We start from the raw sequence: 19,089 nt of genomic DNA on the forward strand, positions 1-19,089 counted from the left end.
TGATTAGTGAATGAAATTTTGCTTTGAAGCATGAATATTCTCTTGTCCATGTGAGTGACTTGAAAGGCTAAGAGAGCTTGGCTGGTGAGAGCCATCTCCTCCTTGTATCTTTTTCTTCTATTTCCAGTCGATTCCATGCTGTTATAGTTGCTTTGAGTCACCAATCAAGTGCTGTTGCTACACCTGAGAAGGACCAGAACTGAATCCAGACTTATGTTGGAGTTGATGTTGTTGATCAGAGTCAAGAAACCTTCTTCTCCATACCTGGCGGCTACACCTTTTGCATTCCCCTGCTGCTGCAATCGAAGGACCTGAGTCCAGCATCCTCTGCTCCATTGAGGGTGGTATTTGAAAGGTTGATTCAGACCTGTAAGTGGTCCACTCGACCCCAGTTGTAGAGCCCCCTGTTGGCTGGATTGTTCTAAAGCGCAGACCTTCTAATTTGAGTCCTACCTTCTATTTTCATTCTTCCCCATCCATCTCCACTTCTGGTCATCAAGATTTACCCAAACTTGCAGACAAAGGCTCCAACCAGCAAGCCATCAAGGTCTACAATCGGTTGCCATTGGAGCCCAAGATCAGCTCTGTTTTGAAGGTTTTCCATAACCTTCTAATTTGGTGTTTCTCTTATGTCTCACCATCCAACCATCACAATTGGATGATATTTGGAGCCAAGGATCCTCTTACCAACCTTTACACTCGATCCAAGTTTGATCACCATCACATGGCTGGTTTGGTTGGAAACCTTAAGTTTCTAATTTTGAGTATTCCAAATTTTGAATTTTGTGGGTTTTTGGGATTAGTAACCTAGTCTTACATTAGCCTACCATTTATTAGACTCTTTACCTTTTAGTTTCACTTGTTCAAATTTTGGCGTTCTTGGTTTTTTTTTCCAAAAAATATATCTTGCCACAAAGTGAACTGCATTTTGGCAGGAAACTTAATGAGTGGATGTTCATCCATAATTTGGGTACCAACTAACTTTCCTTGTGGAAGATCCGTCAGTCCAAGCTTGGACAACCCGTCCTTAGAATGATTTGTTTTCACTGTACTACAGGCCTTCCACCCTGGTGCATTTGACCGCAGTTTGTGATTAATATTAAATTCCTGAGATTTTCAATGATCCTTTTGTTTTCTCTATTCCCAAAGGCAGAATGCAGACATGCAAATGTGGCATAATGCAGATATTCCTTGACTGAAGATTCTCATGATTACTTGCATCTACAGTAGGTCTGCATAAGTTTGAAACATCAGAAGAACATGCATTTATGTTGACATTTTTTTCTTTGTAAGGACACTGGTACACTACACGTGACATGTAGTTATGAGATTTTATAGAAACTGCAGTTTGATCTTATTATACTAAACGAAAACATGTACCGTTAATTTGTATTTTTTGAAGTGGTTGCATCTTTTGTATGCAGTGGATGGATTCGGCCATAGTACTATATCTCGCGATATATCGGTATCTCGGGCCTACCGAGATATCCGAAATATCCGAGATATCGCGAAATATGACCGAAATATTGCATTTTTTCTGCAATATTTCGGGGGTCCATCTCGGGGGGTATTTGGCCATATCTAGGCCTGAAACTTCATGGACAACCTTATTTAAGCTTAATAAACACATTTAAACCATAAAATTGTAAAAATGTGAATTCAAATTGGTGTTTTGGGCTTGCACCCTTGATTGACATACGGTCGCCGACCCTAATGTATAAATAGTTAAATACACATAGATTAATGAAATCACAACTTAAGTTACAAATTACAAGTGCTAAACTGCTAATAGTAGTTGTTGTGCCTCCCTGGATCAATCCCACTCATGCCTCGCTGGAGTCGACGTCCATTGCTCTCTGTTTGAAGGACATATGTGGACCACGGTATAGAATCGGAGAAGAAACGAGTGTAGTCATCCACAAGTGTCACGTAAATGGAATCATCAACATACTGTAGGTAACCTATCCTAGGATATAAACTAGGGTTATCAATCGATCCATCGTGAAGAAGATGATCCACTTGTGATATGATGTTGGCGCCGGCGCAAGAGGCGATGGCATTGGCTGCATGTATGGTGGTGAGGTTGGTAGCTAGGTCCGCTAGGGTATGCAAAGATGTTATCTACAAAAGATGATCCAAGATGTCCCTGGGATGGTGTAGTCATAGTCCCCTACCCCACTAAATCGCCCATATGATGATGATCCATATCCATATCCACCGTAAGGTTGTGATGCACCATAATCCGATGCCAATGGAGTGGCATGTGCGTCAAAAGATGGGGCACGCCAATGTCCGGTCGGTTCTCCCTCCCTATCACCTATACTCAAACCACCAATAGCTAGATAGGTTATCAATGTCCATGTGATCGAGTTGCAGAATCGTGTTTGTCGACCCCTACGCTTCTGTTGTATGTATGTAGGGGGCCTCTCGAGGGTGGGGTGCGGGGCACGTGCTCCGTGGTCCGTATCTGTGTGGCATGATCAAACTGTGTCTCTCCAATAAATCGGAGTTGCTCTCACAGTGCCGTATCCCGGGCCTCCTGGCCTACCACATAACGCTCTTGCATGCGTCAAATTCTTCACCAAAGATCACCACCACCAACATCACCACCACCAAGATTACCACCACCAAAGATCACCATCACCACCACCAAGATCACCATCATCACCATCATCATCATTCGAGGACTTAGACCAGTCTTCATCATCGCAACATTGCCACCAGAGGCCGGAATGGTATGGGTGAGGCTTCCTCGCATGTATCCGACCTCGTCGGCCCATATACTCGCCCACATCAGCACCAATCTCGGTTATCATGGGGTCGGGCCTACCTCCCTCCTTATCCAACACTGGCTCACCTCTATCCCTCACCCAATCCACAATAGGGTCCTCATCGTCCGAGTAAACTTGAAAGATGTCACTAGATCAATGGTGCCCCTCCGCCCTCATGTCCCATGCGTATGTGTTGCGTTTCAGCCTCAAGTTGTCAGAGCACATACACCATGTCGGATAAACGTTGAGACCCCAATGCATTGCGCCTTTTGGAGTGGATGAGTGCAAAGGTACTCCAGTTCCTCTCACAACCGGATGCGAGAACATGTTTGGGCAAGGACTTTAATTGCTATTCTTCTTAAGTTTTCAGCCGATTCCCCATACAACACCCACCATTCAGCTGCATTACAAGTTTACAACAAAAAAGACATGTGTCAAATGTTGTTTCAACTTTCAACTTTCAAATTTCAATACATATGTAATTTAAAACTTGAAAGAATTACCAAGATCACCACGTGCTCTCGCCTCAGTATCGCAGCCTCGGGCTCCAAAACTTCCCAATGCATCCCTAAATACCTTGATCTACACCCACGTGGAAAATTAGTAAGTACTTCTTCACTACTTATTTGAAAGCATCAATAAGTTGAGTTTCCAAATGAACTCACTTCATTGTTGCAAATTGCTTGTAGTGCACCATCTGGCTCCAACTTCTTCACTACTTGTTTCACAGCATCAATAAGTTGAGTTTCCAACCCAAGCCTATTGTTATATTGATACTTAGGGTTCAAGTAGTATGCTGAAATATGACATATAGAATAGAGGTATGTCAAATGCATAGGTAATTAGTAAATAATAATACTATGAATTAGTAAACATAGAACAAATTTACTCACCACCTTATGCGTGGATGCATAAGTTGATTCTCCCAATGAGCATTTAAGATATCTAAGAAGTGTTTGCTATCGCGAGGAGCCACACTATAGACACTATCTTTCATCAAGTCTATTAAAGATATAGGACTGGCATGGTTGGGCCCTTCGAGCGGAGTCAAGAACATGTAGAACTTTAACTACGGCTCTAAAACTTTCACCACTTTGCTTAGTTTGGTCCGAAGTCCTCGGATGATATCGTTGTTTGTGCTTCCCTCCCATTTGCAGTCTTGGAACCCTTCCATTCAAACCACTCCTCAGAAGCAAACATGCTTCTCAGCCCGGCCTTCTTTGTCTCAATGCTTTTTAGAGCAATGTAATTGGTGGCAAATCTTGTGATGCCAGGCCTAACTAAGTCACCCCCACATTTTTCCCTCAATAGATTGAGTGCATAGGAGTGGCTGTATACAAAGTTGGTGACTTGTCTTGCACTTTCAACCAGCATCTTCACCAACTTTAACTTTCCCATATCTTTTAGCATTAAGTCAATGCAATGGGCTGCACAAGGAGTCCGAAGAGCCGGTACTTACTATTGTTCATCATCTTCTCACCGCCGATTGAAGTTACTTCCATTCGTTCAAACTGGACAACATTCTCAATACCCACATCTTTTTCCACTACTTCTTTTAACAATCTGTAAATATATTTTGCATCCTTAATCTCTTTGGATGCATCCACAGATTTGAGGAACACTGTCCTCCCATCACAATAAACCATGAAATTGATGATGGACTTTCTTGTAGGCCCAGTCCATCCATCTGCCATTATAGTCACCCCATATGTCTCCCACATATTCCTCATCTCACTAATGTACTCATCAATCTCACTCTTTTGTTGAGGTAGATAAACATTCATTACCTCATATGGGGTGGGGCCCTTGAATCCTGGGCCAGCCTCTGCAATGGTATCTATCATGGTATCATAATGGGGGCCTTGTGCAGTGTTTGCTGGGATGGTATGGTATAGCATCCACTTAGCTATTGATTCTTTAACCAATCCCTTCATCCCCTTCCATGCTCCTTTGATTCTGGGTTGACTGTTTCCTTTCTTCTTATGCAATTTAGGATCAGATGTTGATGGTGGTATTGGTACTGGTAGAGGTGTTGGGGCTGCCCTCACACTTTGTGATCTTTTAATAGGATTCAAAGTCCTAGGACTTCCAGAACTGCCAGCTCCTCCACTACCCCCTACTCTTTGTCTCTGCTGATCATCTTGAAAACTTACTCTACTCCTTGAAATAGTCCGCCTAAAATCCCTAGCCTCCTCTGCTGTTTGTATGTCATCAGGTACTGCAATGTCATCATCATCAGAGGAGTCATCATCATCATTGTATCGTCTTCCTCCTCCCATCGAACTCCTCACTGTATCCTCAAGTTGTTCTCTTATCCTTTGCTTGTCAGCCTTCCTCTTCTTTCTTCCCCTCAAACTATCACCAATCTCCCTGGCTACTTCAGTAGGGACCATATGACAACCTACAACATCGTTAGATCCTCCAGTCAGATGTTGTTTAAGTCTACTAGACCCACCTCCCATAAATTGCATGTGACAATAGTTACATATAGATTTTCTCTTATCCCTATCAATGGGAGTACCATGTAACCATGCAATGTCACCCCTATGCTGGCTGGCTGGTCTCTCTTGTTCCCTCTGTTCTCTTTGTTCCCTCCGCCCCCTTTGTTGACTACTTTCCCCCACCTTTTGCTTGCCCTTCACACGTTGTCTATCACGATCCGGCATAATGATACTTGTTTACTGCAATGTAAGTAACACAAATAATTAAAAAACTTAATGTAGATGCACTTCAATTGACACTTTTAGATTACTAATACACTTGTATAGTTATTTAATATTTTTCCCCTAACCCTTATATTTTTCACATAATTAAAACCAATTTTTTATATATAATGTTAATATAAGTATTGACCTAACACAACAAAACCAAAAATTAGTAAACATAATATACATGTAATGCATCTCAAAACATATAGAAATAACTTTCATATTTTTTCATTATTTTTTAAACTTAAAACTCATATTTTTCCTTATTTATTTCTGTTTTTTTAATTTTTTTTATATATTTTTCTTAATTTTCGAAAATTAAAAGAATTATTTAAGAGCAAAAAAATAAATCCGACACCGTGAAGCCGTAGATCGGCCATTGGTGTCTAACATATATTTAATTCATTACCATCTAAGTCATATTACCCCTAATTATTTCCTATTTTAGTTGTAGGAAAATGAATTTTTAAAACCAGAAAAAAAATAAAAAAAATACATATGGGAAAAAAATTTCGACACCGTGAGGTTGTAGATCGGCCTCCGGTGTCTAACATATATTAATATCATCAACATCCAACAACATTTGTACAAAGTTTTTTTTAAAAAAATAGTTTTAGAGAAATAAAATTTACCTTAAATAATGAAAATAGGCTTGGATGATGTGCTTAGATGACCCTCCGACGTCTTCCCGGCGACAAGGAGCTTCAACAATGCTTGGATGAGGCTTGGAAGGGAGGAAGAAAAGCAAAAAATGAGGAAGAAGAGAGAAAATTTGATTTTCAGCAGCTCTCGGTCGAAATATCGACCAAGAGCTGCGAAATATGGTATAAAAGGGGCCTTAGTGTGACACTATTTGTCACTTTTACAATATCTCGCGATATATCGTGAGATCTCGCGATATATCGTGAGATCCACGATATATCGACGAGATATTGTATTTTTTTGTTTCGGAAGTGTTTCGTATCTCGGACATGTCGAGATTCACGAAATATGGCGATATATCGTCGATATATCGCGAGATTTTATACCATGGATTCGGCACATTCTTGTCCCCCATCCCCCTTTTTCCCATTCAACCTACTTGTGTTAAAATCATGCCGTTTTTTATTGGTTGTCTAAAGGAACGACAAAGAGGAAGGAATTACATGGAAGTGCCAGGGTCCGTGCATTATCTGGAACATGGGGAGGCAAACCTGATGGTGTTATATTACAGGCATATAAAGTAAATTTCTCCTGTAATCTTGTTGGAGAGTTCTACTCTGGATTTGTCCTTTTAATTGACTCAAAACTTGATGACGAAGTAGCAAATGCAGAAGTGGAACTTTACTTGATCCCTGACAAGTTGGTCAAGTCATCTGTTTTCCCATGTGGGGAAGTCCATTTGGATGCAGAGCAGGTAAAAAGATGAATTCTTTAATACAATTTTGGGATTATATTTTAAGGAAAGTACTCTCATTTAATTTACCACACTCCGTTATTACTAACTTACTACCCCCTCCCCCCAAATACCAGGTGAAGAAGTCGATGTGTTTCCAGGGATTTTTCTTTAATGGATTATTTTTAACTTCTAAGAAACGAAAAGAATATCTAATCAAGACAGAAAACAAATCCTTGTGGTGCAGTTCGAACATGTATCTGCTTTTACCACTTGAGCTTCCAGACCCTGCAAGTCATGAATCTGTGAGAATTAACTGGAGGGCCATTGATGGATGTGCTTCAGTGGTTAACTTTTTGAAGGAAAAATCAAATTTCAGTGCTGATCACTCTTTCATCAGTGAAAAAGGGGATTCATTATTTTCTAGCACTAGTTTGTCTGACACAGAATGCAAGAGCTCTGAAGTTGTTCACTTGGCTAATGTTTCTGTTAATTTTAATGATTTGGTAAATATGGTGGTAGTGGCCGTTCATACTGGGAGAATTTATTCTGTTCTTGATGTGATGATTGGTACATCTGCTGAGAGTCCATTTGATTTGACTTCTGATGCAGTCCCATCAAATTATTCCTCTTTCAGAGAATACTTCAATAAGAAGTGGGTGATCTGTAAACTTTTTGCGTCATATTTTTATTTTGTTTTATTAAATTTGCTTTACTGGTCTTACTATCATTTTATCTGTCCAGATATGGCATTTTACTGATGCATCCAGGTCAGCCTCTGTTGCTGTTAAAGCAAAGCCACAATGCACACAACCTTCTTCTTGCAAAGCCAAATGAAGGTGTGCTAAGATGGACATTTTAAGATTCACAGAGGCATAAAGATTTTTTCTGTATCATATGCACTATATTTAGTTTCCACCCTTTAATGATGTTCAACTGTCCTTTCTTTCTCATTGTATATTTTTTTTAAGTAGAAATTTTATTGAGCTGAGGTGCTAGTGTTACCCAAGAAAAGACAGAAAGACGGGGTAAACTTTACGCTGAATGCCCCTACACGGGCTATTCAGAAATGGTGATCCATATCCACATTATATCAGAGATAGTTGGGTTAAGAAATTCCTTGCAGCAAGAGGTGGGGGGGGGGGGAGAATCGAATCAGAACTGCCCAGCTCTGGCAGCTGCCTTGTATGCTGAAATGCTATAATTTCCAAATGCTAACCAAGTGCATAAAATGACTGCCACCAGAAAAGGTGACCACGATTTCCTTCCTGCTGGCTAGCTGTACTGATCTTCCGCCCCTAGCAAACTAGCCACGTCCTTACGCATGATCTAGCACCCAAATGACTTCAGCACATCACACCAAACCTTGAAAATAAAAGGACAATGGGTTAGAAGATGATGGAAATCTTCAGCATTGTTGACCAGTGTAGGATGCATTTAGAGATGTAGAAGCCTTCCGTAGTGAGGTGGTTTAAGGTTAAAATGCTATCAAGATAGGTTGCCCATACTAAAATCATGATGCGGCTTTGTTACCTTATATCCAACCTTTATATATAGATAAGCATATCCTAGAATGTATGTCAGTCTGGCACAAGCTTGTTACATTAACTGAAAAGTTCTGTAGATATTTTTCCATTTTTCAGAGTCTAAAGTTATCCTAGATTTTCCTTTTTCCTTTTTAAGATAAGACATAGGTGGGTCAAGAAGGAGATGTAAATTTCTAAATGATCATTAAACTGGAAGAATTGTATGTAAATTTCAAGATGTATTTTTTTTCAGAAGTTTGAAGACCTGATCCTGTTGTTTTGGGGATGTAGTTTAGTACAAGAATTGAAATTTATGCCTCAATTGGAGCAACATAACATTGGACACTATGCTTTTACAGAAACTGTCGACATTGCGGCTGCAAATTTGTCTGAAATTGCATGGCATAGTTTTTCTAAAGCATAATTTGGGATCAAATTTTACTGCATGGACATTTTTAGGATAAAGCTACTATCCAGGAGTCAATTTTGATATCACAAGGGGTTGAATTAAATCATATCAATATATCATGGAATGTGAGATATGGCCTAAATGTTCATAGTTTTTTATACCACTTTGTAAGTTCTATAATGTGGTAGCATGAGTCTCACTACACATTGCCTCATAGTTGTCAAGGCGACTAGGCGACCAAAGGTGTTGGAGGGGTCCTGGATGCCTAGGTGGCACCAATAAGGCACCTAAGGCGGTGCATAGGGGACCCAAGGCGTCATCCAGCAAGGGAAGTACTATGAGTTCTAAATAACACTAGAAATGCTTATAAAATACTGAGATCTATTTGAATGCTTCACATTTTGGTAGTCTAACTATGATTGAAGGTTCTTACCAATTATGTCACTTCCTGAATTTTCCTAGTCCTTGGTGTTCTGACAGTATCTTAGTTCTTGTTAAGGATATCATGATAAATATTAATATCTTCTGTAGGCAAACACTGGGAAGTTCTGGTGTCCTCCTTGATAACGGTGGCACTTTTTGGGAACTTCTCAACATTGGAATGCCATAACCAACGTGTGCATGTAAATAGTTTACACACATGATAAGTATTGCAGCATTATCAGCAGTCCTTAGTCTCAAGCAAATTAATGCGACTTTGTAAGAGGTTCACATAGTCTCTTATTTAAATGTGTATCTGAGGTCTATTTACTTACATATAATGACCGGAATTAGATAGAGTGATGTATAACTATTTGATGTAGTTTTGCCTACCTGCTTCAATATAATGGCTAACATTTGAGCGAGTGATATTGGCTGCTTTTCTTGTATCTTAACATCCTAATGCTTGTCTGTTTATCACTAGGTGGTTCCCTATGTAAGGAGACCCCTGAAGCTGGTGGGGTTGTTGAAAAGCCACAAAATCATGTCCACATGCCTCCAGAGCTTCTAGTTAGCATTGGTGTATCAATTAATGTTTTGAAAACATTTTACTTGTTGCCTTCTTTGATGCACCGTTTGGAGTCCCTAATGCTGGCCTGTCAGCTCAGAGAAGAAATCGCTTGTCACCCAAATGACAGCCCTATATCAAGCTCTCTGGTTTGTTATTTGATGGTTAAAATATTTACCTTACTTTGGTTGATTGCTATACCATTGGTCTAATGAGTGTTCTCTGATGTCTAGATCCTGGAAGCACTTACAACACTTAGATGTTGTGAAAAGTTTTCTCTTGAGCGTTTGGAATTGTTAGGTGACTCAGTATTGAAATATGCTGTGAGCTGCCATCTCTTTCTTAGATATCCCAAGAAACATGAAGGGCAATTGTCTGCCCGTAGGTCCTGGGCTGTTTGCAACTCAACACTACATAAATTGGGAACAAATCGCAAAATACAGGTATGTAACTGTAAATATATATCATTCCAATTAGTTGCTTCTTTCTGTGATTCTACCTGTATCTTTCTTGTGTGTGCAATGATTACCTGTAGCAATTTACTGTTAAGTTCATTGCTCACAGACCCTCAAGTTGATTTCCTGTCTCTCCTAAGTTTACTCTTCTCTCAAGCATAATGAGTCGAACCATGCTGATGACCCCATGTATGCATGAATCCTTTGAGTCCATTGCTTCTCACAGGGAGGCAGTGACTCTTACTTAGTGGAGACTTGCATGCTTTGTTCGAAAGAAAAAAGAAAAGAAGTAAAGAGAAGGAAAAGAAAAGAAAGCTAAATGGATTTAACCAATAATTTTTGCATAATAGTTTTTTTTAGTGAGATTCTTCTTGAAACCACTTAAAACTGAGAACTTCTCTCTTGGTGCTGTCATCTAAAACCCTGTTGAATTATGTACACCAGAACACCATGGGGGTATTCTGGTCTTTTAGGTTTTATTTTTATGTGTAGCCCACTCTCTTAATAGAGTCGGCTATAATAGGGATATATTTGTCCTATGTAATTTATTCTTCAATTATAAATAAGAGGCTTGGGGTTATCATAAGATCATTCAAGCATTACATCTCTAATTGTTCTGTTAACATGGCATCAGAGCCAAAAATTTTGATCTAGGTGACAGAGCAACCACCCTCTTTCATCGTCTCTGTCTTCTTCCTCCTATTCTCGTTTTCTAATCCTAAGGGAGAAAAAAGCTGCACCGATTCTACCTTCCTATCCCTCATCAGCACTCATCCTTCACTTTGGTTGTCTCTAGCTACTGGTGATATAAATTGACCAACCGATAATGGCCATTGCTTATAAGATGTTTGTTGGAATTCTCTGCGAATAGTACTGATAGTCTGATAAAAATTGGATAATTTATAACATCCTTCTACACAAAAGGTATTTTATTTATAAATATCACTAGGGGTGCCAATGGGTCGGGTTGGGCCGGGCCTGCCTAAACCCTGACCCTGACCCTAGAGGTCTTAACCTAAACCCTGACCCTGACCCAACCCTGGCAGGGCCAAGAAACCCTCAACCCTGACCCGACCCTGCCAGGATTTTTCTCTGGCCCGACCCGACCCGACCCTAATAGGGTCGAGCAGGGTCGGGTTGGCCCTGATTGACCCTGTCTTTGCCCTGTTTTAACCCTGTCTTGACCCTAATTGATATATATCAAAGAATATATCGAAAAAAAACTTGAAAAATTCTTTAAAGAATAAGAATAAGATGGGAAGGAGAGAGGGACTTGTAAATTTAAATAAAAATAATTCACAAACATCTATAAAAATCCATAAATAAGAATATTGCCATAAACATCCATAAATAAACCTACTATCACAAACATCCTTAAATAAAATACTTCCACAAACATCATAAAAATACTACCACAATCATCCATAATAATCTACCACAAATATCCATATAAATACTGCCACAAACATCCATAAAAATACTACTGCCACAATCATCCATGAATAAAAATACTGCCACAATCAACCATCAATCAACCATCAATCACAGCAGCATCCATGATCCATCTCTATGATATGGTTGAATCTGGGATTCCTGGAAAAAAAAAAATGCCCAAAATGAGGGGACAACTCTATTAATACAAGCAGATGTCAAAGAAAATATTAGCTAATAAGAACTATTGTTTGGGTACATGTCCTTACCAGTTCAGGCCAAATAAGTATGCATTATCATCCATCAAGTCAAAGTTATAGTTGCATCACCACAATCATTGTTAGTAGCTGAAAAAAAAACACATTTAACAAATGAACAAATTAATAAACTTAATCATCATTCGTAATGTTATTATTATTATTGTAATTGAATGATATAAGGAAATTTAAATGGTTGTTACCTGATTCGATCTTCTCAAGGTCAATTAAGTTCTCTTCAACATCAACTGAAACCGGTGCCTGTCGTAGCCAATCTTGTGTACATACCAATGCCTCTACCATCTTAGGTGTCAAAGAGCTACGGAACTGGTCTAAAATCCTACCACCAGTGCTAAAAGCACACTCTGAAGCAACACTTGAGACAGGAATCGCCAAAACATCCCTTGCCATCTTACTTAGAACCACAAATCTTGTACTATTGACCTTCCACCAATTCAAGATGTCAAAAGAATTGAGTTCATCCTCCTTCTCAATACCTTCCAACAAATATTTGTCTAAGTCAGATGTAACATGGAAACGCTCCTCCTCTTCTAATGCATTATGAAAACCCCTTTCTGAAAATTCACTGTCATCATCATCTATTGATGAACCATCAAAAGAAGTTGTAGATGAATCGACTCTCACTGTACTACTTGTCGACCCCTGCATTTGGTAATGTCTCAAGAGACGATCCATGACATTTTTAATCCTCTCAATTTTCTCTTCCACCTCAAGTTGAGAATATAATTTTGAATAGCAATATTTTACATATCTCAATTTAAATCGTGGATCAAGAACACGAGCAACAACCAACATAATATTCATTTTGTCAGTGCCACTGCCACCCCAATATTTGTCAAATTTTTCTTTCATTGCCAATGACATATCCCGAATCATGTCATCTTCACTTCTTGACCACTTGTTCAATTGTGATTCAATCACACTAATCTCTTTGAAGTAGTAAAAAGAGACCCAGACAATCTTGTAGTTGCATTGTAAAAAAACTCCAACATCTTGCATAAAACTTTAGCTCTCTCCCAATCTTGAGTAGTTGGGACCCCATCCTTGCACTCCATAGTAAAGTTTGGGTCTCTATCGTCTACACATTCAAAAGCTTTTTGAAACTTTAAAGCAGTTTGCAACATAAGATATGTAGAGTTCCAACGAGTAGAAACATCTAAACTTAAAGCTTTCTTACACTTAATCTTTTCTTGCTCACAACACAATCTAAACTGTTGTGACCTTGATGGTGAACTCCTTACATACTTCACTACAGAACGAACTCTACTTACAACATCTCCACAATCCTCAAGACCTTTCTTGACAATCAAATTCAAAATATGGGCAGCACATCTCATATGAAAAAACTCACCACCCAACAACAACCCATTTTTCTTATTAAATCTTCTCTTTAAATTTTGAATTGCAACATCATTACTGCTTGCATTGTCCACAGTAATACTACCCAGTTTATCCAACCCCCAATCAATCAAACACAGCTCAAGGGCATTACTAATTGCTTCACCAGTATGTGGTGATGGGACTACGCAAAAGTTAATGATTTTCTTTTGCAATTTCCAATTTCGGTCAATGTAATGTGCTGTGAGGCACAAATAACCAAGATTTTGGATAGAAGTCCACATATCTGTGGTGAGGGACACCCGTTGAGCAGTTCTCTTAAACAAATCTTGCAACTTCTTTTTCTCCCCCAGATACAATTGCAAGCAATCTTGTGCCACAGTGTTACGGGTCAAAGTATTAAACCTAGGCTGTAAAGCCTTACAAAAATCTCTAAACCCGTCCCACTCTACAAATATGAAAGGCAATTCATCCATAATAATCATGCGAGCAAGCGCCTTTCTACACAATTCATAATCAAATTTCCAAGCTAAGATACTAGTGATTGTACTCTTACCATCACTCATGTCAACTTTAAAATCCAAAAGTTTTTGCTTTTTATTTTTTTCACTACTTGGACACAGAAGACATCTAGCCAAATGTCGTTTTAGTGAACTAGTACCATGTTCACTTGCACAACCAAATTCCTTGTGGCAATACTTGCATGTACACTTAGTAGCTTTTGAACCACTGGGAGGTATAACTTTAGTGAAGTGATTCCAAACACTAGATGACCCTATAGTGAGGGGATTAGAAGATACCTCAGAAGCATTAGAGTTTGGTTGTGCCTTTGTAGAGCTTGTCACAGGATCCTTAGAGCTTGATTCAACTGGATTTGAATTTGGATGATTTGAACTTGAGTTTGGCTGCCTTGGATTTGAGTTTTCCTCCATTGAGATCTATACAAATTCAAAAATCCAGACATGTGTAAGATCTTTGAAGCAATAAGTTGAAGAAAATAGTGAAGAAGAAGGAGACTTGCTCTATATGATTGATACGTGGTGTGAGTGATGAGCTCCCACTCAATGATTGATACATTAATTAAGAAGAAGGAGACTTGCTCTATATGTAGATCTGATCTGAAAGCACCACCCTTTCACACCCACTATAAGAACCATTCCCTCTCCACAAAAAACCATCTTATCACACCCTTATCCACTCTCTTTGTCCCTCCCTTCTCAAGCTAGTTCATCTAACACCGGCTCACTTTAGAAAAAAAATTTACTAAAATAAAATGTCATTTCAACTACAATGTCATGAAATATGCTCTACAACTCTTTTGAGGATAGGTTTATACTGTTTTCATGTTTAACCATACAAAGTACATCCAACATATCCAGTGCAGTAATTTCTGGCATGAACAACAGAGGATAACCCCCAACATTCCATGTTCAGGGTTGCAAAAGAACCAAAGGGCTTTGGTCAATTTTAAAACCATGTCCAAAAATTTATATCTGTGGAAAATAAATCATGAAGAAAACATTACTTTAGGCTATGAAATAGCAGCAATGCTCATTTATTCAGAGGACGGAGTGTTTCTAGTGTGCTTTCATCGACATCTTTTCTACAACTTCTATAGCAGCACATTATTATTCTTAGTTGAAAAAAAGGAGGTGTTCATGTGTATGTCTCCAACTATTACCTGCAGGGAGTCTCATGGATTCTGTTTATCAATCTTTCAAGGCGGAAGATGGGTTTCTATACATGTGTTACAGTAGTGAGAAAACCTTTGGTTAAATCAACTAGAGAGATGTGTATATCAAGCATATACTTGGGCAGTGTACATTGTTGTAAAATCCATGTGATCCCCTTATTCTCAATGCAGACTGAACTTTCCGACTTGATTCCATATTGATGTAGTAATAAGTTGAAGTCTCATCTGTGCAAATGCTAAAATATATCAAGGTCTTACAGTTCTTCTGGCATTTATTATGAAGAAAACATTACTCACTGGGCAGGCCCTAACCAGCCACAAAAATCTACCAAAAAAAAAAAAAAAACCAGCCACAAAATCTGTCAAGCTAAAAGGTCTGTGTAGGTGCAACTATACAAGCCCTTGCACTGTTACGATCATAAAAACTGTGAAGTCAAAAGATCTGGCACAGGAGCACCCCTGTTTGCTAATATTCATGCACACATGCGATAGACCACTGGTTGCTTGATTTGGAATTGAATCGGTTTTTTTTAGTTCGATATTGCACTAGTTCTTTGCTGATTACCCTTCTATCTATAGGCCAAACGAAAAGTTTTCTTGTTAGAAGCTTTACAGATCAACTTTAGTGCCTAAACCTATCCAAAAAATAAAAAAGAATAAGATCTTATTTGAAAATTTTCCTTTATAACATTATCAGGTAGATGTCGATGAAAGCACACTAGAAACACTCTTCTCATCCATTACATTTCTCATCATGGTGAAGGTCGTTGGAATCTATTAGCTAGATGTTCAGGTAAACAAACAAAACAGTTGTTATCCCAAGTCTAAAGCTAATCAAGGAATTGATCAAGACAAATAGATCACAGAGAACATGCGTTCAAAGATTTAAAAACAATAAACACAAAAGCTGATCAAGAGAGATGCATTTCAGATCTGAGTCCACGCATACTAGCAGCAGGGTTGCGAAGATGGGGAAAGACCCAAATAAAAATGAAGTGATGACATACCTTGATGCGAATCTGTGAAGGAGGAACCGAGGAAGAAGAAAGCTGCTAGTTGTCGTAGTCGAGCGGCAGCTTTCTCAGTTTCTCGCGGATGAAGAAGAAGAAAATTAATAAAATGGGAATATGGTATTTTCCTGTCCGATGCACAAACGAAGGCTCATTATTAAAATATGTTCGTGAAATCTCGCGGATGAAGAAGAAGAAGTTCTGAAGCAACTCATGATTCTATGCCCTCACAGCCCCCACTGTATCCAAAGATTTTGAAGAACAAAAGCTGAAATTGTGAAAACTGAAAACGAAAAGGGATTAGGGTTATTTATCACTCTTATGGGCATGTTGGTATTTTCAGCCATATAAATGCTTATACCTAATTCAGGGACGGGTCTGGGCCGGGCCGGGCCAAGCCCGGGGACTTATTCCCGACCCGACCCAACCCTGCCAGGGTCAGCCAAAATCTCTACCCTGACCCGCCCTTCGGGCTGGCAGATCAGGGTCGGGTTCGGGCCTGGCTCAGGGCGGGTTCGGGCCAGCCGGGTATTATTGACACCCCTAAATATCACAATATAATTGGATTATGCGCTAAACTTTTTTTCCTCTCCTCTCATGAATGATCATGAATTGGTTTTCTTGCAACAGGGTTATATACGGGACAGTGCATTTGATCCACGTCGTTGGGTTGCTCCAGGACAGCTTACTTCCCATCCTGTTTGTTGTAAATGTCTGGTGGATACTAATGAAGTGCCTCTTGGAAGAAAATTTATAACTGAAGATACTTCTGTGGTTGTTGGAAAGATTTGTGATAAAGGTCATAGGTGGATGTGCTCTAAGACTATAGCAGATTGTGTCGAAGCACTGATAGGAGCTTATTATGTTGGTGGTGGATTGAGTGCTGCCCTATTAATAATGAAATGGTTTGGTATAGATGTTGAGTTTGAGCCCAGATTGATAGAAGAAGCCATTAATAGCGCATCTGTCTGGAGTTACACCCCTAATGTTAATGAACTAGAGATGCTGGAGTCAAAGCTTGGCTATAGGTTTTCTGTGAAGGGTCTTCTGTTGGAGGCTATAACACATGCTTCTCTTCAAGAATTAGGTGTTGGGTACTGTTATCAGGTAATGAAATGTAAATAGTTGCCACTGGGGAAGTTATTGGGTACTTTTCACTTCTTTTGGTTTTTCTTGCTTCTTAATAGAAAATTTTGAGGAGTTGTGTTTGTCATCAGAAATTTTAAAAAAAAAGATCTCTTATGGTTTGGGAGGATTTATGGCTTTTTGCAAAATATTATTTTTTTATTTGGGGGGGGGGGGGGACTTGTGGCAGTACCTAAATTCTCAAATGCATAATAGATATTTGTCACAGTGCATTTAGTTGCATATACAAGAAGTATAATTTCTCTTACTGTTGACCTTAGCTTTGCAAATTTTTATCAGAGGCTTGAATATTTGGGCGACTCTGTATTGGACCTGCTTATTACTTGGTATCTCTATCAAAATCACACAGAAATTGATCCAGGGGAGTTGACTGACTTGCGATCAGCATCTGTTAATAATGAAAACTTTGCTCGAGTTGCCGTGAAACACAACCTTCAACAGCATCTTCAGCATGGCTCAGGGGTGCTTTTAGGACAAATAACAGAATATGTGAAATCTGTTTCACAGACTCATGATAACACTAGGTCTCTTCAAGGCACAAAAGGCCCCAAAGTAAGTTTGTACTGGCTCAATAGACTATTTCTTCATCAAACTATAGTGGCATTGAGTGACAGTTTCTTTTCCTAGTTCCTACTATATGATGTTTGCAGGATACAGGCTTTGGTTGGTCAGTCCACTAAGAGCTCTCTCTCCATTTGGTTTGATGGTTGATGGCTTCTTCTGTTCATATTATTACTACTACTATTGTTGTTGTTGTTGTTGTTTTATAGCAAGGATTTAAGGGATTGGCAGCCAAAGCTACCATGTAATCTGCCACATTGAAGCTTAAATGGCATCCAACTTTTTTGGCCAAGAACATAATTTTTAAAAGCAGGCTGGATATTGAACCAAAAAGGATTAAAAATAATTGGTGAAAACTGTTTGCGCAGGCCCATTTAGGAAGCCCTTCCTAAATAGTCAACCATTTTGAGCCATGTGGATAGATGATGTGACAATTTTGACCATTGGATATAATGAATATTGTCTAGATTAGCCATTTTTCTAATTTCATGCTTAAATTCAATCATATACCCTCTCATGTACGTCCATGCATCTCATGTATGTCCATGCACACCTATGGTACTCCAAACACTATTATGCACTCTCCATGGTCTCAGATTTTTGAAAGCTCTATTTTATCACAAACTCCATTTGCACTGAAACTTAACATGTGAGCATGGGATCTAGGGTTCTACCTGTCCACAAAATTTGAGCCCCATTTTATTTGCTACATGACAGATTTTTAGGGCCATTTAGGAAAGGCTTCCTAGTCTGTGTCAAACCTTCCCTTAAATATTTTTAAAACCTTAACTGAGCATTGAACCGAAAAGGTCCCAGTTCCGGTTTTGACTGATCAAACCAGTGTAAGAAAAGGATTAAAATAAAATTTAATTTTGAAAATTTAATAAATTAAAAAAAGCAAAAATAAGAAACATTTAAACAACAAAATCATTGAATGGCTTTTTGCTACGTGCTTCGCTGCTTTAACACACGGTTTTGTTTTTTTGGGATAAGTGCTTTAACACAAGGTTGATCCTTCAAATCTCAATAGGATGCACCTTAATACTTGCATTTTACCTAAGTAACCACAAAACTGAACCAGATGGTTTGAATATGGTTTCATCTTAATCTGATCCAATTTGACTCTCCAGTCCTGTCTGGCTTCTAAACTATGCCTAGGCAAGCCCATCCTCATGTATTCACAATATACTACCTTGAATAATCATTATCTTGAAAAACAGTTGGACTGTTGAAAATACAAGGAGAAAAGTCCTACACATGTTGGACTGTACAATTGAGGTGGCCATGAAATTTTATGTGGTTAAGTGTGCAAGTGAGGAGGGTTGTCAATCCATGCAATGGTCGGGAGTGGGCCATAAACATACTAAATACAAAGTGGCAATGTGGCATAGGTGTAGTAA

The 19,089-nt window shown here is 39.0% G+C and overlaps 1 protein-coding gene across 4 annotated transcripts in view; it reads left to right on the forward strand.

The window, feature by feature from the left end:
* The window catches only part of LOC122670073 (endoribonuclease Dicer homolog 3a), a 111,628-nt gene that overhangs the window by 55,237 nt on the left and 37,302 nt on the right, over window positions 1-19,089 (forward strand). For 3 of the 4 annotated variants that reach the window (XM_043867031.1, XM_043867029.1, XM_043867030.1), the window contains exons 15-21: window positions 6,601-6,875; window positions 6,992-7,509; window positions 7,599-7,693; window positions 9,694-9,926; window positions 10,011-10,220; window positions 16,613-17,089; window positions 17,408-17,680. In XM_043867031.1, coding sequence (XP_043722966.1) covers window positions 6,601-6,875; window positions 6,992-7,509; window positions 7,599-7,693; window positions 9,694-9,926; window positions 10,011-10,220; window positions 16,613-17,089; window positions 17,408-17,680 — 2,081 coding nt within the window. The remainder of the gene's footprint in view (window positions 1-6,600; window positions 6,876-6,991; window positions 7,510-7,598; window positions 7,694-9,693; window positions 9,927-10,010; window positions 10,221-16,612; window positions 17,090-17,407; window positions 17,681-19,089) is intronic. The other variant, XM_043867032.1, reaches the window with a different exon arrangement.

The sequence above is a fragment of the Telopea speciosissima genome, chromosome 7, assembly GCF_018873765.1.
Source record: "Telopea speciosissima isolate NSW1024214 ecotype Mountain lineage chromosome 7, Tspe_v1, whole genome shotgun sequence".
In the NCBI taxonomy this organism is placed as follows: Eukaryota; Viridiplantae; Streptophyta; class Magnoliopsida; order Proteales; family Proteaceae; genus Telopea; species Telopea speciosissima.